This window comes from Dipodomys merriami, unplaced genomic scaffold (genome assembly GCF_024711535.1).
Source record: "Dipodomys merriami isolate MVZ:Mamm:240054 unplaced genomic scaffold, mDipMer1.0.p SCAF_22, whole genome shotgun sequence".
NCBI lineage: Eukaryota > Metazoa > Chordata > Mammalia > Rodentia > Heteromyidae > Dipodomys > Dipodomys merriami.
In genome coordinates, this window is record NW_027203604.1 from 16585828 (window position 1) to 16607325 (window position 21498).

At 48.0% G+C, this 21498-nt stretch overlaps 1 protein-coding gene across 4 annotated transcripts in view; it reads left to right on the forward strand.

The window, feature by feature from the left end:
- Positions 1–21498, forward strand: part of Sdk1 (sidekick cell adhesion molecule 1) — an 824227-nt gene that overhangs the window by 710718 nt on the left and 92011 nt on the right. For 3 of the 4 annotated variants that reach the window (XM_070033470.1, XM_070033473.1, XM_070033471.1), the window contains exons 26-28: positions 5244–5359; positions 6820–7009; positions 9547–9645. In XM_070033470.1, coding sequence (XP_069889571.1) covers positions 5244–5359; positions 6820–7009; positions 9547–9645 — 405 coding nt within the window. Of the gene's footprint in view, positions 1–4980; positions 5023–5243; positions 5360–6819; positions 7010–9546; positions 9646–21498 lie in introns of those variants that run through there. The other variant, XM_070033472.1, reaches the window with a different exon arrangement.

Sequence of the window (21498 nt, forward strand, 5' to 3'; positions counted from 1 at the left end):
TCAATGCTGATCCAGGGGTGGAGCCCGTGGCCCTGACTCTCCAAATGCCAGGTTCATGGCAGCTAGCTGGCTTGGGCCACTTATCACTGGGTTTGGCAAGCTCCCTGCCCACAGGTTAGGACCAGCCTTTGCTGAACATTTAACTGCAACTTCATTCGTGTCCTAAGCCACTCATTTGAAGTTGATGGTGAATTCTCAGTGGGGCTGGACTCTCATTTTAACATTCCAGGTTAGGGATAATTTCCACTATATGTGGTGAAAATCATCAAGAGTGTAAAGATGCTCCAGGGAGTCCAACATCCAAGGCACTATGGCCCACCACTATAGAGAGAAGAATGCAGGTGGTATGTTCACTGACTTGCTGCAGTAACAGTAGCCCCCCCAGCAGTCAGTCACTTGACACACTCTTGATTTCTCACCCTTGGTGCACGTGAGGTGGGAGCCGCTGTCCAGTGGGTGACTGTCCTCCATGGGGTGACGTGGGATATGCTTAGATTTCAACTTGACCTCAGTACACTGGTAGTCAGGCTCTGAGCCAATGTCCTCACAAGGGATATGACTGTATTTCTTCCTCCTCTTCTCCAGGCCAGGAGGGGTTGGGGACAATTAAACAGCAGCAGGAGACACAGAACTACAGTCAGGGACCCACCAAGGGGAGCCTTTGATTGTGACAACCTGTGGGCTTCGGAGAGAACTGGCATTCAGAGAAGGGTTTTCCCAAACTAGGTTTTCTAGGGCTGCAGCTTCGGCTTTCAGAGAGAACAGATCAAGGACACACTGAGGCTCAGGTGGCAACTGTAATTGGGGGTTGAGTGGGGTGTTTTTACAGGACTAGGGTTTGATCTCAGGCTCTCACACTTTAGATGTTCTGTCACTTGAGCCACATCTCCAGCCTCTTTTTGCTTTAGTTTGTTTTTCAGATAGGGTCTCACATTTTTTGCCAGGCCTGGCTTCGTTCTGCAGTCCTCCCACCTCTACCCGCAGAGCTGCTGGGTAGCTTTTGAGATAAAGTCTGCTCGCTTCTGTGGTTTTTAAAAGCTCTATTGTCTTTACTATCTAAATCTATGTGACAAAGAAATGGATATTAAGGGATGTTTCCAAATCCAGAAATAGTCTGACCAACAAAATATTGCTTGTAGAAACATTTGCTATATCTAGAAAATTGTGGATAAAGTGTATTTCTTGAACTTTCAAGCTCTTCATTGTACTCAGAAAGGAAACAGTGATGTCTCTACATGGAGAGGACATAAAAGGAACCAGATGACAGGTCATAAGTGCTGGGCAGAGCCGGGAGGGTGGATGGACCGCTTGGGTCTATCTGGACTTTTAGGAGTTGACATTTGAGGCTTCATCCCCATGGACTGTGGAGTGAGGCTCCATGCTCCTCTGTAAGGAAACAGAAGCACCTGCCCTCAGATGGTTGTCTGTGTCTGCTGAGACAGGATGGGAAGGCAGAAGGTCAAATCTTGCCCCAGGTTGGGGTTCTACAGAGACACTCAGAAATGAAAGCACAAACAACAAAAGCGGGGGAATACAGATAAATCAGGCTTTACCAGAATGAAAACATCTATATGTCAAAGAATATCACACAGAAAATGGAAACTTTTAAAATCCCAAATGGAAGAAAATATTTTCAAATCCTATGCCTCATAAGATGTTTGGATCTAGGATATATAAAGCTTTCCAATTCACAAAGAAAAGACAAATAGTCTAATTAAAACTTGGGCAAAAGTCTGAATAAACATTTCTCCAGATGTGATAGACAAACAACTAACAAGCACATGAAAACATGCTCAACATCATTAGCCATTAGCAAAATGTATAGCAAAACCATAATGAAGCTGGGCACTGGTGGCTTCTGCCTCTAATCCCAGCTACTCAGGAGGCTGAGATCTGAGGGTTGTGGTTCAAAGCCAATCTAGGCAGGAATGTCTGTGAGATTATCTCCAGTTAACCACCAAAAGGCCAGAATTAGAGCTGTGGTTCAAGTGCCAGCCTGAGAAAAAAGTTCAAGCACAATGACCAGATTTTCTGAGTTCAGCCCCTGGAGCAACGCGCGCACACGCACGCGCGCACACACACACACACACACACAGTATAGTTTGCAGAAATACTTTTTCGAAAAAAAAAAGGCTGTAGTACAAATCGTTATGTTGAAAAATGAACTTGACAATTTGCGGGGGAAGGGGGGGTGGGAAGGGATGGGAAGGGGAAACAAAGGAGGAGGCAACAATGCTTGATAAGAAATGTACTCATTATCTTGCCCATGTAATTGTAACCCCTCTGTACAGCATTTTCACAATTTAAAAAAAAGGGTTATAAACACAGGGCAGAACATTCTGAACCACATTAAATGAATTTGTAGATTTGAAGTGAGTTCAATCTAACAGGTAACATTCTATGATATAATATAAAAAATAAATGAGGCCATAAAAATCAAGAGACCACATTAGGAACAACGGTAGGAAATCCTGGAGGAAGGAAAACATGGTGGACAAGGAGAAAATTCACAAAGTTTTGTAGTTTTTGTGGGTTTTTTTTTTTTGTCAGTCATGGGGCTTGAACTCTGGGCCTGAGCACTGTCCCTCAGCTCTTCAGCTCAAGGCTAGCACTCTACCACTTGAGCCACAGCACCACTTCTGGTTAAATGTTTTGTATGAAAGGGGAATTTCTGAGAAAGTCCGAAAATTTAAGATGACAGATTAGATATCAAATCTGACTCACAATTTTTGAGGCTAGGATTTTTCCTTTTCAGTCCATAAAAACCATACCTTGTAACCAGATGGCAGAGTCTGTCCTGGTGGTAGTTGAATTCACTGAATTTTAATTCTGAACTCTGCCATTTTCTTCATCTTTAAGAGCCCTTCCTAGCTCTCTCTTTGTGAGAAACTCAGCCATGTTGAGAGTACAGCATCTGGGCTGTAAGTCACCAGGCTGCCCTCCTTCCTTGGGAGCATAGATGGTCCTTTGTGAATGGATGCACATAGGAGCCCATCTGAGGAAATAAATCAGTGATGATTTGCAGGTCTGTAGTGGAAACTGAACACTTGAGTTTCAAAGCAGGAAAGAGTGATGGTCTGAGAGATGGACCATTTGGGTTGCTATGACGATGGCCTGGTGTTTTTCAGACAAGGGCGGAGTTTTTAGAATACAGCACTACTGCTGAGGGCATATAGCACCCTAGGGGTTTCTTGTTCTCAATAAAGTCAGAAAAGTAAATCTGATCAATATATAGGCTCACATTTCTTTTCTTGTGCTAGTTTTAGAGCTTGAACTCAGGGCCTGGGCACTGCCCCTGAGCTTTTTTGCTCACAGCTAGTGCTTTACCACTTGAGCCATAGCCCCACTTCTAGCTTTTTGCTGATTAATTAGAGGGAGGAGTCTCAGGGGCTTTCCTGCCTGGGATGGCTTCAAACCATGATCCTCAGATCTCAGCCTCCTGAATAGCTAGTATTTGCAGGTATGAGCCACCAGTGCCCAGCTGTTTGGGGTGTGTTTTTAAAAATATGTATATATGTATGTATTTTTGCTGGCTGCTTTCAAGATAGGATTTCACAAAGGTTTCTGCCTGACCTGGCCTCAAAATGTGATTTTTCTCTCAGCTTCCCGAGTAGCTAGGGTTACAGACTAATTACACATTTTTTGCTTTCAATAAACTATGCATAAGTATAATCCATTTTCTAGCCACAGTCTTGTTGGCATTTTAGGTTCCTGCTGAGAGCCCCTCCAGGCCTGGGGAGTGTGAGTCACAGGACACTGCAGCTGGAAGACATTTAGGGCCTGGGGTTGTGGGACAGGCCTCTTTCCCTTCCCAGAGCTGAGTAAAACTTAAAACTAGAAATCGACCTTCTCTATGACATATCAGTTCATCCACTGAATGACTGAATAACTGCAGCAATGACCCTTTACTGACATGTTTGGGAAGAAAGTTCATCCACTGTTTGGGCTGATGACTGACTTCCCTTTGCAATGTAAGATGGGCCCCTGAGATTGATCCTGGCTGGGCTAACCTCTCCTAGCTCATTGGACACACTCACTCACCTGCCCTGCTAAAGCCAAGCAGACAGGAGAGGTCCTTTGTGTAGCTACAAAAAGGAAGAGGATCCTTACTCATGTAACTATAACCCATCTGTACACTATTTTTACAATAAAAAAACATTTAAAAAAAAAAAAAGGAAGGGGAGAGACTGGGTCTCCAGAACCCCTGGACTGGGCACCAGCCCTTCTTGGGGAGCACAGCCCTCCTGAGAGTCTAGCCATGATTTCCCCTCTGGGAAAATTCCTGAGGTTGGGGAGAAGGGGCATAACTGGGTCACCCTCATCCCCAAGCTCTATCCCCTACAGCTTGTATGAAAGATAGAGTGACCTTGAAGTGACCCTGATGGAAGGGGTGCTAAGGTATGGTGTGACCACTTTGCCCAGATGCAGTTCCAAACCAAGCATCCCCTCTCACTAGCTTAGAACTTGTCCAGGTCTGTCTTTTCCTATCTGAACAGCCTTTCAAGTGTAAATGCTCCACAAGAAAATTAGTGAAGTAATTGAGATTATCTGGAATATAAAGCCCATGTCTGTAAGGTTTTACTGTTGCCTTTCCATACATTATATGGGCATCCTGGTCCGGCTGTTGAGACAGTTAGTTACATGACAGTGCCACAGTTGCATAGAAGTAGGAAAATATCCTTACAAGCATGAGGGCCAAAAGGGTGGAGTGTGATTTGCTCTACCTTCCAGAGCTCATCTATAGAAAGGGGCCAATGATCCCTGCCTTATAGGGTCACTGTGAGAATGAAATTCCCTTAGGAATCTGGGGTGCCAATGAGACGACCTCCTTTTCCCTCTCTCTGTGTCCCCCCCACCGCCCCCGCTCTGCATGGCCAGCCTGTCCCCATCGCCCTCTGTTGCGGGGCCTGCAAGCTGGCATCGCTGTGAAAGGGAGGGTTTCCTCTTCAGGATGAAAGCCCGCAGTTCCACAAGGCATTACAGAAAGCAGACCAAGCTTATTTTCTCGCTGAATGGACTCAGGTAAAATCTAAGTTCTAAATACCTAGGGTTTATGGAACTGGTTGCTAATATAGAGAGATTTACATATCTGTTCCGTGCCTGCAGGTTTGATCTGATCCCTACAGAACACTCAAAATGCGTTGCTATCTCAAGGACAACTTGATGATTTGGATGGAAATTGGATCTTTATTTGTAGAAGCCTGTAGAGTTCTGATGCCCATTGTGTAATGCGTTCTTTGCAGTTCCCTCGGCCGCCCCTGCCAATGTATCTGCCCAGGCTGTCAGCTCCACCCAGATCCTGCTGACATGGAGCTCCGTCCCCGAGCAGGACCAGAATGGGCTGATCCTGGGCTATAAGGTATGTGTGACTGTCACCTCCTCTGCTCACCCAGCTGCTAGGAAACCCCACGCCCACTCCTGTCACAGACAGACCACACGGGGCCGTTTCCTGACTGTCCAGCAGCTGCCTTAGCTGAGCTCACCACAGTCTAGGAATGAGGCATTGGTATAACTGCCTGTCAAATGCCAGACCCACAGTGAAGCGAAACGCACTCAGGCCCTGCCCTCTCCAGCCAGTTACCAGACTCTTTCCTCCGGCTCCTCGCTTGTGAAATGGAAACAATGACAGGAACTACTTCCCAGAGTTGGCATGAGAATCAAAGGTGCTAAGGGCTCCATGAACTTCCCTGGAGTGACCAGAAAGGCTGTGCTTCTCTCATGCACTGCGTTGTGGGCTCTGGGTGTAGACTCCTCTTGTCTCCATTGTATAGCTTATTCCCGCCCCGCCCCCACCACCACCTGTCCTCACACATCTTCCCTCTTGTCTGGACATCTGAACTGCACCCTTCTGGATCCATGACCCATGGCAGGCTGGTGAGGTATGCTAGTTTGTGATGTGTGGCATGGTAATCCCATGATACATGACAATTCTGTGACACAGGACATGGTCCTATCATACATGGTAATCAGTAACAGCTGTGACATGTGGCAGTCCCACTGAGTGGTCCATGCCCCATTCCTAGGTCCCAGAGCTCTGCTGCATTGCTTTGGAGCCATAGTCTTAAGAGCAGTCACAAGAGGCTATGCTGGCTAGAACTTTGGAGCTGAGGAGCGAGGGGAAAAGCTTGAAGAGCATCTCTTAAGATGACCATGCTTGGGGCTGGGAAGGTGGCTCAGTGGTAGAGTGCTTGCCTTATATGCATGAGGCCCTGGGTTTGATTCCTTAGCACCACATAAGCAAAAAGCCGGAAGTGTCTCAAGTAGTAGAGCATTAGCCTTGAACTGAAGAGCTGAGGGACAGTGCCCAGGCCCAGAATTCAGGCCCCACAACCAGAAAAAAAAAAAAAAAAAAAAAAGATGGCTGTGCTTGTGGCACAGGAGAGTAGAGCCTCAGGTCCTCTTGAGAACAGCAGGTGTTCCAGGGCAAGAACCCAGCATCTGTGGGACTGGGAAAGCAAGCTCCTCTCAAAGGAGGCAAAAGCCTCTGTGCACATGATGGACTCTGCTCTGGTGAATGAAGCTGCCACGTCTGCGATGAGGGCTTCAGCTCGTGCAAATGGCAGCCAGGCTTCCAGCTCGCTAAGCTGTGGGCTGAGTTAGGAACACAAGCTTCCATTCCGGAGGACAATTGCTTCATGGTCCTCCTTCTCCCCGAGTGCCAGTGCATAGAAGTTAGATCCAAAAGCCTTCATGGCTCCCCCCCTTCCCACCCCCCGGAGAAATCCGCAGTGGCCTTATGATAGTGAGCCAGGGCCTGCCAAGGCCACTTCCTAAACCCACAGTAGCATGACCATCTGCGCTTGCGTGTTGATACCTCAGATTCTGTACCGAGCCAAAGACCTGGACCAAGAGCCCCGGAGCCACGTGGTACGAGGGAACCACACCCAGTCGGCACTGCTGGCTGGCCTGCGCAAATTCGTGCTGTATGAGCTCCAAGTGCTGGCATTCACCCGCATTGGGAACGGGGTCCCCAGCTTGCCCCTCATCCTCGAGCGCACCAAAGATGACGGTACGTGCATGGCTGGTGCCCCCCACGTTGGCCTTACTGCTTCCCAGGCTTGCTTTTCCAATCCAAACAATTTGGACTGTGATCGTTTGTAATGTAATTTTCCAAACCGGTTTTTTTTTTTTCCAGTTGAGAGAAACAAAACAAAATTGTTTTTCAGTCACTGAGCATTTATATGGCCAATTTCAGCCTGGAGTGGATTTTTACAGCCTGATTATGAACCTATGCAGAATTCCGATCGTAACTTTGCCGTGGGCAGTGCTGGCAAGAGAGGGGCCAGGCTGTAAAATGGGAGCTGTTCCTCTGGATGGCACCTGCACAAATCCAGTTAAAAATCCTCTCTGGCCCCATGTGCCTGCTTCTCATGGGACTGCCGAGTCTCACCGTTTGCATTATAAGAGATAATTACACGTTCCCACGTGTGGAGCAGTGTGTTTGACGGCTCCCAGGGTCCCCAGGCCCCTGTATATCCAGACTGAGTAACAAGCACATCTTGCCATCTTTGTTTTTATGGAAGTCTAAATCATTAGTAAATATGTTTTTCCACCTTGTGGATGGCAAACACTTAAAGGTTAGCTCCTTCACATTTTCATTATTAAGCAGACTGCAATGAATATGTTAGAGGGGGGAAAAGACTGAGTCCCCAAAACACCCACCTGAGGGCCAGACCGTGTAATATAAGTGCGATAACTGCAGGCTTGCCTAAGCATCTTTGTGAAGGAACCAATGAGCCCCAAACACGCAGTCCCCACTCCCCAGAAAGAAACCACCTCTCCTTTGTTGGAGAATACCTGAGCTGGGCTTGGCCTCTTGGGAGAGCAGAGTACCACACATATTTCTTCTGTCTTCCCCAACACAGAGGTTCAGGTAGATGGGGATCCACAGGGGAAACACAAAGTACTTATACTTTCACTGCAGACTGCATGAAGTCCTCCCACTTATTCAAATAAAAAAGAGATATGTGTGCCAGGGTTAAGTGGGGGGAGATGAGGGAGGGGATAGTGGTGTCAGTACTGGAACTTGAATTCAGGGCCTGAATCTTTTCTGCTCGAGGCTAGCATTCTACCACTTGAGCCACAGCTCCAGTTCCAGCATTTTGGTGGTTAAGTGGAGATAAGAGTCTCATGGACTTTCCTGCCTTGGCTATCTTGGAACCACAGTCTTCAGATCTCAGCCTCCTGAGTAGCTGTGATTACAGATGTGAGCCACTGGGGCCTGGCTTAGAACACTTTAGAAACTGTCCCTTGGCACCAGGTCCAGCATCATTGTTCTTCCTAAAGGACATAGTGGTTCATTGTGGAATTTTCCACCTTCTCTCACAAGCCTGATATAAACACGCCTTCCCTGCTCCTCATTATGGCAATCCAAATGCCCAGCATTAGGGATGGCTCAACAGATCACTGCTATATAAGACCAATGTCAGAGCATGCGTACTTGTGAATTAGTCCTGGCTTGGGAGCCTGCTGCCTCCACAGAACATTTATTTTACCAAACAGAGGTGTCATAACACATGTGCAAAGTTTAAAATACTGTTCTCAAGTTCATAGCCAGAGGCAGAATTCGCCCTCCCAGAATGGCCCTTCCACACATCATTCTGTTTCTTCATTGATCGCCCCTTCCCCATCGCCTCTTACCTGCAAATCAATTCATGATTAAGTCCCACCAAAGTTCTCACACAGGTCTTGTACCAACTTGCCTATTCATTTTAAGCAAATAGACTTTCTGGGGGGCCTTAACCCTATTCCATGGTTCTATGAGACATTATTGCTGTCTGAACTATTGGGGCACCAAAGCATATAGGAGAATTATCACGTGCATGTGTACATATCAGCTCTTAATTTCTTAGGACACAGCAGGAGAGGGATGGCAGGAATAGGAAGCAAAGGCACCGACACATGGCTCATCAGGAGCTGTAACCCCATCTAAAGTTAGAAGGAACTCCAAAGCCACCTTGTCTGTCCTCACTCTGCAGGTGGAATCTGAACACACATTAATGAAATCTCGACTTCCAGCTTAGTGGACACTCTGCAAAGACAGTTAGTGAACCTCATGCCAGCTTTGTGGGGCAGTATCCTCACCAGTGCCAGGCAAGCATAGTATATAAGATTTCAACATCTGGAAAGTAAACACGCAGGATTCAGAATAAAGTATTACCAGGCCCCAGTGGCCCACACCTGTAATCCTAGTTACTTAAGAGGCTGAGATCTGAGGATCGCAGTTCCAAACTAGCCCAGGCAGGAATGTCTGAGACTCTTATCTCCAACTAATCCCCAAGAAGCCACAAGGAGATCTGTGGTTCAAGTGATAGAGTGCCAGCCTTGAGTAAAAAAGCTAAAGGACAAGTGTTCAAGCCTCACTACCAGCACCAAAAAAAAAATCAAAATGAGGTGCTTTCCCCAAATTATTAGAGGACCACACAATTTGGTTCCAAAAGTCATTCATTGCAGCCTTGGGCACATCCACCCCCAAAAGTGGCTTCTCAGTAGTGATCACAGCACGAAGCTGGCCTCAGGACCCTATAACACTCTGCTTCCCTTCAGCCCCAGGCCCCCCAGTGAGGCTGGTGTTCCCCGAAGTAAGGCTCACAGCCGTGCGGATTGTGTGGCAGCCCCCAGAGGAGCCCAACGGTGTGATTCTGGGTAAGGAGCGGCAGGAATGGAGGGAGAGGGAGGACAATGAAATGTGCTTTCTACTGTTTTGATGGGATTGTTTCCTAACTACTCAAGAGGCTGAGATCTGAGGATCATAGTTCCAAGCTGGCCCAAGCAGGAAAGTCTATGAGACTTTTATCAAACCACATAAAAACATAACATATAAAAACCAAATGTAAAAACAAACTATGTGGGCAACAGCCTCGTGTTTTCTGAACTGAGACAGTTGTGGGCCCCTCTACTGTTTCCAGAGCTGTGCGCTAAGGGTTTGCTGTAGAATGAAATTTGCATTCCACTAACCCAGAATGTCTTTTGTTGGTTCATAGTCCATGGCAGTGCCATTTGTAACCAACTTTCCTTCCACTCCAGGCTGTGCTGATGAGGTAGAAGACTAGTTTTTCATGACCAGCACAGGCCCAGTCCTTGCTCCGTGCTGCTGGGAACAACTCTCTTGTGTTGCAAGGCTTGAGCTAAGCAGTGGAGGCGAAATGTAGGCCTCGGCTTCCAGGAAATTTGTTGACCATTCACTTTCCATTTAGAGAAGCAGCTCTCATAGCACTGATGAAAAATCTTAATTTTCCCCAGCTCCCCAAAGGCAGCAAATCATACTCACAACTAGCATCCACTCCTCTGTTTATTTCTGAGGAAGCTATATATGCCAGGGTGCATGGTGGGAAGCAGAAGGAAGACTTGTCCATCCTCCAGATGTCCTCAGCCCCACTGAGGCAGTGACACCAGTGGTGAACATTGGGTGCTAAGTAGTGACAGAAGGCAGAGTCACCAAATGCCCCGCAGGCCACTCCTGGCTGAGTTGGGAAGATAACTGGCTTCCACAGCCATGGGAGAGGGGAAAGTGGTGGGTTCTGGCTTGGAACGGAAGATACTGCTCATGGGAGGCCGGGCAGATCCAGGCCTATCTCCAGGCGGGGCAGTGAGTGAGTGCCCTCCTGTGCCCTACAGAGTGTGTCCTAAGCACAGCTGGGTGTTCAAAGACAAAGGCCCCAACTGGAGCCCCAGCATAGGGCTCTAGACCAGAACATTTACTCAGGCCTTTACTTCCAGGAAGCTGGGCTCAGGAAGCTTCCGTTCTAGGCCGTTTCTGGTATAGTTTTCAATCTAAGCCTAACTAACAAGTATTAAAAGTCACCCATTTTACCTGTTTTTTGTCTTGGGCATGTAAGAGTTGGTTTGAACAACGTGTCTCGTGTGTATGTGTGTGTGTGTGTGTGTGTGTGTGTGTGTGTGTGTGTGTGTGTGTGTGTGTGTGTGTGTGTGTATGTGTGTGCTTAAAATCCCATGTTGAAGGGCTGGGAACGTGGCTCAGTGGTAGAGTGCTTGCCTTGCATGCCTGAGGCCCTGGGTTCGATTCCTCAGCACCACATAAGCAAAAAAAAAAAGAAGCCTTGTTAAAATCCTATGTTGAAAACAACAGGGAGTCACCCACATACTTCAGGCAGAGAAAATGATTGAATCACCTTTCCCTTGGAGATGGCAACTCTGTTGAAAGAGGAGGGAGAGAGGGGGAGGGGAGGGAGGGAAGGAGAGGGAGGGAGAAGGAGAGAGAGAGCACGAAGGGGCTGGTACGTGCTTAATGCAGCTTGCACTCGCTGTGTTCAGTGGGCCTGGAATGCTCCTAGAGCCTCCACCCCCACCCCCAAGGCTCATTTCACTGCCACCTTCCTGCATGAGACTTCCAGAACCACCGGATGGAACTATCAGCATTTGTGAATTAGGAGACCTTTAGAATCACAAGTTCTTGCTGTCACTGGCACAAGGGGGCTGGAGAATGTGCTCCTGGTGATGTGAGCAGGTCAGAGGTGCACTGGCTGAGAAGGAGCTGTGGGCCCCAAGCTATAGTCAGACCTCACAGAGGGCAGAGGGGCTTGCTGGGCTCAGGCAGGCCCAGTGCTCCTGGTGGCAGCCTTTCCTAGAACAAGCAGGGTTAAACACCTGATACACAGGCATCATGCACAGCACACACACTATCTGTAGAGGTGCAGCGTGTTGCATTCTGACCTGTCACTTGCAGCCCCAGGAGTTCATAGATCTGAGTTCTCTGAGGAGAAGCCAGGTCCCCTGTCCCCATTTTGCTGTCCTGCATACCCACTGGTCCTCCACCCCATTCACTGGTCTTCCACCCATCCTACCTCTCCAAAACCTCTGTGTTTGACCTTAGGGATTAGGTTTGGCTAGAACTGCAAGTGACATGGAGGAGCACAGCGTGTGTTTCAACTGCAGTTTCTCATGAAGGTGACCTAGTGTTCTGATTGGCATTGCCCTGCTTGGGCTTCCCTGCAAACATGGTTGGGGGAGGTGCTCTTGCTCTCCTTCTCTCTCTCCCTTGCCCCTCTCTCTCCTTTTTTCCCCTCTCTTCCTTTTTCCAGGGACCTGTGCTCATCCTGTAAGATATATGCAGATGCCTCCTTGCTGTGCTTTCTGTTGCTACAACTAAATGCCACAGGCTAGTAGATACTTTATAAAGAGAAAATGGTTTATTCCTCCCCAAGTTCAGAGTATTTCTATAATCAGAAAAACAAATGTCAAAGACACCCTGAAAAGTAAATAATGAGACTTAAAAATGAATTATAAAGAATTATAGAAAGTTAAGTACATAGCACAACCAGATTTCATTGGAATAAAAGTTTTATCCAGGTTCTCTGAGTTCCAGGGGGTCTGAGATAGAGGGGGCTGCATATAATGGCAGTATTCAAGGACCCTGCAGGGTCACGCAGTGCCATACAGACATTGTATGGTGACAGGACTCATGTAAGAGACCTGGTCAGACTGGTTTTTCCAACAGCACTACTCTGGCAGGCACAGTGGCTTATTATGCTTGTAATCCCAGCTTGAGGCTAGCCTGAGCAAAAGTTAGTGAGACCCTGAGGATGTCCCAGCTATGCAGGAGATAGAGATAGGAGGATCTGTACAGTCCAAGGTTAGCCTCAGACAAAATACTCAAGACCCTGGGGCTGGGAAGTTGGCTCAGTGGTAGAGTGCTTGCCTTGCATGCCTGAGGCCCTGGGTTCAATTCCTCAGCACCACATAAGCAAAAAGAAAAAAGCCGGAAGTGGTGCTGTGGTTCAAGCTCTAGCCTTGAGCTGAAGAGCTGAGGGACAACGCCCAGGCCCACAACCAGACCCCCCCCCACAAAAAAAACCCTCAAGACCCTATCAAGAAAAATCACTAAAGCAAAATGGGTTGGGGGAAGCGGGCAATGGTATGGCTGAAATGGCTCGGCACTAACCAAGCAAGGTACAAGATCCACTTTCCTGATGATTCATTAACACCCCATGAACCCATGAATGGATTTTTCTAATAAAATTTCTACCTGAGCTGTGGTGAGGAAGTTTAAACCACTGTGTCTCCCTTGCCCAGAGTCTCTGCCACACCCTTCATGTGCGTCTCTACCTGACAGACACTTCACTTTGCTCCTAAAGAGTCATCTGGCTCCCCAGTCCAGCCTTAATCTCTTAATCTCTTTTTAAAAATACAATTTTAGGGGTTGGGAATATCGCTCAGTGGTAGAGTGCTTGCCTTGCATGCATAAGGCCCTGGGTTAGATTCCTCAGCACCACACAAGCAGAAAAAGCCACAAATGGTGCTCTGGCTCAAGAGGTAAAGCACTTGTCTTGAGCTGAAGAGCTGAGGGACAGTGCCTAGGCCCAGAGTTCAGGCCCCACAACCGACAAAAAATAAATACAATTTTATTATTATTGTTAAGGTGTTATACAGTGGGGTTACCATTTCCTAAGTTGGGTAATGAGTATATTTCTTTTTTTTTTAGATGATACCACCCCTTCCTTCACTTCCTAAAAGTTTACAGTGCCTCCTCCCAACATTCTTGAGTGGGCTCACTTTTAAATCTTATTTGCAGCCAGACATCAGTGCCTCACACCTGTAACCTTAGATACTCAGGAGGCTGAGATATAAGGACCACAGCACAGAGCCAGCACAGGCAGGAAAGTCCAGGAGACTTATCTCTAATTAAACAGCAAAAAAAAAGTGGACCTGTGGTACAAAACCTGCAATAAAGCCTCACAGACCCTGAGTTCAAGCCTTAGTACCAGCACCAACAAAAGAAAAATCTCATTTGTTCTCTAGGATATCTTCTACACTTGCTTTTCTGAGAGGAAACACAGGTAATTGGTCACCTGTGGCTTGAGGCCTGTCCCTCAGGGTCCCTACATACAGTATCCTGTCTCCCTCTTACACCACACACCTCGGTACATGTGTGGATCTGTTCTCCATCCCTGTCTACTGGAGCTGAGGGTTCAAGGAGAGGGAGAAAAACCTAGAAATGTCCCTGATGTAGGCTAAGATGTTCAGATTCTGATCTAAAATCCCTAGGACAGAGGATTCTGGGAACAGGGGATTGGAGATTACTTGAAACCACAAAAGCCCAGCTAAGACACAGGTACTATTGGAACACTTGGGGAAGCCAACCAGAGCACAACAGATGCTAAACCAGTGCCGGATCCACCTACCTGTAATACACAAAAGCAGGAGTTCGAGCCTCTTTTGCTCTGATGGTATTTGGTTGTAATAGATGTTGTCTAGGTAACCTGTCACCTGTATATGATTACAGCCAGCACACCAAACAGTAGCTGCAAGAAAGATGGGGGAAACAATTTCTAAAGCTTCAGGCTGGAGTTCAGAGGGTGGAAAGAAAACCATCTCTTTGTGTGACTCGCTTTACATCCAGAGAGACCTTGAATCAATGCCCCCTCTCTGAGTGTGTAAACACCTCTGAGCCTCACGCTTTTGTAATCTATATCCAAACATGTTCTTGCATTTCTAAAGGAGATTAACAGCATGAAACACCAGCAGGCACCTGGAGAGGGAAAAAAACACTTGCTTATTTGCACAGATATTTTACTATGGAGAGCTTTTTAGCGTTTCAGACCTTCCTTTGGGAGACCCACAGAGGAGCCTGCAGACAACGTGTCTCCCTATTTGCCAGGATGTTCGCCAGGCACCCTTTAGAACCACACAGCTGCCCCGGCCACATGCCCCATATTCTGCTCCTGCTCACCCCCATCAGGAGGCTTCCTACCCACCTAGGGCTAACATTCACCTTGAGCTTTTTGCCAAGGGACTCTGGTGGGAATCAGGCACTCAGCTGAAGTAATTCACATTTACAAACTCCCTATTTGGCCCCATTGTCATTATGTTCCTCCACTCCCAACCTTCATATGGATGCACTGTACGCTAACAGCCATGCACACATCGAACAGGGCTTGCAGGCTGCCCAGGATCTTCGGCTGCTTGTGTCTCTGCCCACCTCATGGATAACTGTGGAGGTGTCACCACCTTCCATCAGACTCTCAGGGTCACCATTGCTAGTCCTGGCTAGTAGCCTTGCTCTGAAGACCTGAGCATCAGGTCAGCTCACAGACAGTTGTTCTTTTGTTGCCATGTAAGAATATAGCTTTGAATCAGTGTCTCTGAAGGTCTGTCCACCTCAGACATCTGTGCCAGCTCTTGGACACCAGGTTTCAAAGAGCTAAGTTACACACACACACACACACACACACACACACACACACACACACACACACACACACACACACACACACACACACACACACACACACACACACACACACACACACACACACACACACACACACACACACACGACTTGCAGGCTGTCCCCACATCTTAGCAGCTCTTCTTTGTGTCTCACACAATGCATGATTCTGGAACATGTTTCATGCTTGTAGCCCATGCCCTCTCTCCACTCCATTTTTCTAGGCAGACAATGCTCTCTCCACCTTCCAGGCAGATTCAGAAGGCAGCCCAGGCCTCCCACTCCATGTTTTAATCTCTGCTTCGGATCAATGTGCCCTCCTGCGTGGCCTTGCTCCTTTGAATGTCTGTATTATCATAATTCACCCATCACCTTAAAAACAGGGCTTCGCCCTGGCTGAGTCTGCGCCTCCTTATTGATTCAGCATATCCATTCTCTCCCCGCACACACCGCGGCCCCTGACCTTGCCTGCTGAAATCCAGCACGCTAATGTTTCACCTGGCTGTGGCCGTAATTACCTAAGCAGCCTCTTTCATGAAAACGCTCTTGTCTCTGACTGCCGTCTATCATTATTCTCTGAAAATGCCAGGCCGGTTACACAGCGGCCTCTTTTGCCAGGTATGCGTGGAGAAAGACTCATGTAATCCAGCCAGTAAGTAAGTCTTTTAAACGTGCCAGAGTGAGAGATCAGTATTCATCTTTAGGCTCGTCAGACCTGCACGGATGAAAAACGACAGCATCTTTATTTAAGATGAAAGTACAAACAGAACCCAGGGGCTGAGGAATTTTGTCCCCTTGGCTCAGCGTGGAAACTGATCAGAAAATAGAAAATAATAACCAGATTTCCTGCGGTTAGGAGTGATGACATTGTGCCTTGCAATTTCCATGCATTGACTACTAAGTCTTCCGCAGGGCCACACCAAGTAGATATTGTCCTTTCTCTGTTCCCATGCCAGAGGTCAGGGGTCAAAGGCAGACCTGCAGCCAATGCTGGTGGTGACATGCAAGGAAGGACAGACACACAGATGGCCCTGTCCCTGTGGATACCCACACCTGCACATGCTCAAGACAATGATCTAAAACCTGTACCTGTCCTCCTGTCTTCTTTAGAACATTTCTTGATGACTTAGCATGTCAAATATGGTGAAAATACTCAGTACATAGTTGTTACATTATTTTCTTTTTTTTTTTTTTTTTTGTCGGTCGTGGGGCTTGAACTCTGGGCTTGGGCACTGTCCCTGTGCTATTCAGCTCAAGGCGAGCACTCTACCACTTGAGCCACAGCACCACTTCCAGTTTTCTAGTGGTTTATTGGAGATAAGTATCTCACAGACTTTCCTGCCTGGGCTGGCTTTGAACCATGATCCTCAGATCTCAGCCTCCTGAGTAGCTAGGATTACCGGCATGAACCACTGACACCCGGCTGTTACATTATTTTCTTTAAGGAATAATAAGTCTACATAGGTTCAGTAAGTATAACTTTTCTGGATACTTTTGATCTTTAGTTTGTTGAATAAAGAATGCAAAATCCACTGATAGAGAAGTTTGGCTGTGCTAAGCCACCATTAAAACATGAGCTTCTGAAGGGAAAATGTGTGTGTGTGTGTGTGTGTGTGTGTGTCTGTGTCTGTGTCTGTGTCTGTGTATGTACAAGCATGCATGCTAGACTCAGGGTTTGGGTGCTGTCCCTGAGCTTCTTTTGTGCAAGGCTAGGGCTTTATCACTTAAGCCATATCACCACTTCTGGCTTTTTTCTTTTTTTTTTTTTTTTTTTTTTTTGGGGGGGGGGTCCTGTCATGGGGTCTGAGCTCTGGCCTGGGCACTGTCCCTCAGCTCTTCAGCTCAAGGCTAGCACTCTACCACTTGAGCCACAGCGCCACTTCTGGCTTTTTTTTTTCTACTTATGTGGTGCTGAGGAATCGGACCCAGGGCCTCAAGCATGCAAGACAAGCACTCTACCACTGAGTCACCTTCCCAGCCCACTGGCTTTTTTCTTTATTGGAGATAAGAACCTCACAGACTTTCCTGCCCAGGCTGGAACTGTGATCCTCATACCTCGGCCTCCTCAGTAACTGGTATTTCAGGCATGAGCCACTAGCTCTCAGCTTAAGGAAAAATTGTTGATATTCTGTGTAGATGAGTAAAATGGAAACCCCACATGTAGAGAATAAGTTTTAAAACCCTGTACATAAGAAATGAAGTGTTCCCAGCCAGGCATGGTAACTCACACTTATAATCTTAGCTACTTGGGAGGCAAGGAGTAGAAGGATGGTGGTTCAAGACTAGACTAACATTATTGACACCCCAGCCCCCAGCTCAACCACTAGGTGGGCAGGGACGTATGCACCTGTCATCTCAGCTACATAAGAAGCATAAAGTAGAAGGGCTGCAGTCTAGGATGGCCAAGCAGAGATCCTATTCCAAAAATAACTGAAGTTATAAGGGCTGCGGGGTGGGGGGGAGTCTAAGTAAGGTGGTAGAATGCCTGCAAGGCCAGAGTTCAAATCCTAGTACCCCCAAAAAATAAATCAGTCCCATGAGAATCAGGTAGTAATGCATGCCTGTAATCTCAGATACTCAAGAGGTGAATAGCAGAAAATCATGAATTCAAAGCCAGCCCAGGCAAAGTTAACAGTACCTTGTCCAAAAAGTAATAATAATAAAATAAAAACTGAGGGAATCACTAAATAGCAGAACATCCTGTGTTTCATCCTCAGTTTGGAGGAAAAAAAGAAAGGAAGGAAGGAAGAGGAAAGAAAAGGAGAGGAGAAGAAAAGGAGAAGTCTGATCTGGCTACCATAATTCCCACCTCATCTCCATTCCTGCAATTCACAAAGACATGCCTTTCCATAGAATCTGAGCCTCACCAGATTATTACCTTTAGCAACTGGAGAATCTCAGCTGAGATTTTTTTTAAAACCTGATCAAATAATAAAGATTAAACGATAACCAAATTGCATCTGTAATCATGTTCTGCTCCTCAGAGTAAATAATACTTCATTAGCTTGGCCTGCTAGCTGAGAGGCGGTGTGGTCTTCTAGTGAGTAGCGTAATCACAGCCAGCTCTGCAGGACTGGCGGGACAGACGGAAGTGTGACACTGGCTGGGCTCAGCAGAAACCTCACTTCCAGGTGTCCCCTGCCCTAGCACAGACACTCCCAGTTCCCAGTCTTGTCTCACCTGTGTGAGAGCACTCCAATCCCAACTGAACCATAAAGGGCACATGCTTCCCACCATAGCAACGTGAGAACCATCACGTGACTCACGACAGCCAGAGGAGGGCACCCAGAGAACCCCCATTTCCATCATATAGCAGTAGGCCAGTCCCAAAAGATATAATTCAAGAGTTTAAAACCCAGATAATAGAGAATATGAGTGTATTTAAATGCATAAAGGCAAATGCGAGGAGAAATCAAAGCAGTAATATGAGGAGCCAAAATTGTGTGACAGAAAAGGCAGTTGAAGGAAGATGGGAACTTGGTCATTCCAGACGCATTCCTGGGAAGGAGCCATTAGACACTGTCTGAAGGAGCCCGACACTGAGTAAATGGCTCTAACTCTCAGGGTACGAACTGGAAGGGCCAAAAACAGATGACGATAGACCTTCCAGAGCCTCAGAAGGAAAAACCTGCATCCATTCAAGCAAAGGTACCCACAGAGATACTGATAAGAGAAGCAAGTCACGGGGCAGGAGGCTGGTGGCTGGGTTTGCAGGGAAGAGTGGGGCACCTTCCTAAGGCTCTTCCTGTGCCCCCTTCGATCACCCCCAGAAAGATGCCCAGGAAGCAGACCGAGTAAGCAGACCTTTAAAGTCACTCATTTTCCTGCCTGCCTCCCCTCAAGAAGCAGGAACGCCTTAGAAGATAATAGACTTCCTGGGAAATTCTTTAGGACCTTTCTTTCATAGGCTAGGCAGTCACTGTTCCACTTGAGCCACAACCCAGTCCTCTGTTTGTATGATTTGAGATAGAGGCACTGGCTGGCCTCAAACTTAAGATTCTCCTGCATCTGCCTCCAAGTAGCTGCAATTATGGTTACTAGAGTCGGCTGCTCTGGGCTAGGCCCGATGGAGCAGGCCCGATGTGGCTAAGTCAATCTGTCTGGCAAAGTTGAGTGTTGTTCCAGCCTGGGAGAGGGAGGGTAAACCTTCTACCCAGCTCCTCCAGGGTGTGGGGCCACACCAGGAGGTCAAGTCTCCTCGTGTCCCTCCATTACTACAGCGATAGTCACCATCCCAACTTGGGGTCACCGTGGCAGCAACACTGTGTGGGAGAACTGAGGGGCCTCGGAATGAAATAATAACTATGAGCATAACCAGAAGAGACCTCCAGGATACCCGGACTCCTGGGGAGAGGGCCTCTGCCAGTGGTAGCAAGTGGAGAGCAGCTAGTGTCACTGTTTTTTGATCACATGGAAGGCTGGAATGGCCAGGTGAGGAGTGCTGTGCCTGTAGCTGGGGCCCCAGTGGTCTGTGATGTCATCTGTGGTCCCCATCTCACTTAACTCAGCCATGGGTCACATCACAGTATGGGGAGTTGACAGAGCGATTCCCGTCCAGCCATGCCTGCTCTGACGCCACAGCCTCCACATACCACTGCTTCTGTTAGGATCCACCCCCCCCCACCTTTTGGGAGGAACAGGGTTGCAGGGTCAAGACCAAGCAAGAGCCAACAAGAGACTGTGATGGAAGATAGGTGTGGGTAGGCATACAACCCTCCAAGCCCACACCCACTTCCTTGGCCACTTCGGGCCACTCCCACTGTGTGGCAGGGGTGCAGAAGACGGCCGGGGGGTTCTCACATGCAGTGGGTGCACAGCAGCTACTGCGGTGACGTTGTCTTCCTCATTTCAGAATACTCTGCATCCTGGGGCCCCCAAACTAAAGACCCCCCTGCAATCATAACTGAGCTTGGGGAGAACGGAGAAACGGTCAGCCTGGGAGGACTGGCTGGCCATTGCTAGGTACAGTCTTTTGTCGGCAACTCAGAAGTTACCAGTTTCTTACCTAAGGCCAGTTGGGCAGGAGCAGCAGTGATGGCAACTCAGGGGTCTAAGGTCAGCGTCCTGTGAGCCAGGGACAGGAGAGGGCTTGCTGCAAGGTCAGGGAAATAGCACCAAGTGTAATTAGGCACCCTGGAGTTCAGGGCCAGCTATGAGGAACAGCCAGGGAAGCCAAGGCACCTCGCTGACTGCGGCCAGGACACCTGACAAGCTGTGTGGCATGAGCCAGGCCATCAGGAGGGACGCGGCTCTCCATTGCTGCAGGTGGCTACTACCACTCACAGGCTGCCCAGCACTGGACCAGGTCCGCTCTACTGGATTTCATTTCCCAGCTGTGTCTGCCCAGTTTACCAAGAACAGTTGGGCTGCCATTAATTTTTGTTGGAAGTCACAGCACCCTATCTGTTCTGGTTTTAATCAACAGATGGACCACATGTGGTCTCTGAGCTCAGAAGAGGCAGCGCCTGGCACCAGTGTTCCAGGCTGGGTCTAGAACGCTGGCCAGGCCTCTCCAGATGCTGGTGGGTGGGCATGGGACTGCCTGTCTGGAGGAGTTTGAACCCTTAATTGTCAAGAGTCTAGAAGAAGCCAGGTACCAGATTATAGGTTCAGCCTGTAATCCTAGGTACTGAGGTGGCTGGAGGTCTGAGAATCACAAACCTAAGCCAGTCTGGGCAGGAAAAGTTGATGAGACTCTTAACTCCAATTAGCCAGCAAAAAGCCAGAAACTGAGATGTGGATCAAATAATGGAGAGCTATCTATCCTTGAGCAAAACAGCTAAGGGACAGTGCCCAAGCCCCAAATTCAAGCCCTAATATGTGTACACACACACACACACACACACACACACACACACACACACACACAACCTAGACACTAGGAGAGACATTTAGAGCCAGCTGGCCTCTCCTCAATTGACTGACAAGAAGGAGATAATTATTTAAATTGGAGCCTCCGAAGAGCTCAGCTTGGTCTTGGGTGAGGAGGGATCTATACTCTGGGGAGTGGGGGAGGGGGACCCAGGCAACCTGGGAAGGCCAAAAGTAGGAGAATGCGTAAGGGAAGTCTGGCCTTCCTGCCTGCTGCAGGCTGGGAAATTTTAAAGAACTTCCCTCTCCTACCTGCCAGAGGGGAGGGGCTTCATCATGGGAGGGTGGTGGAGGTGCAGAGCAGCCACAGCCAGGGTTCACTGCAGATTCACACACACACACACACACACACACACACACACACACACAAGCAGCCTGGAGCCCTGGTTCCCATGCATTCTCTCAGCATACAGCGTGCTCAGGAGAGATGAAACTTTTCA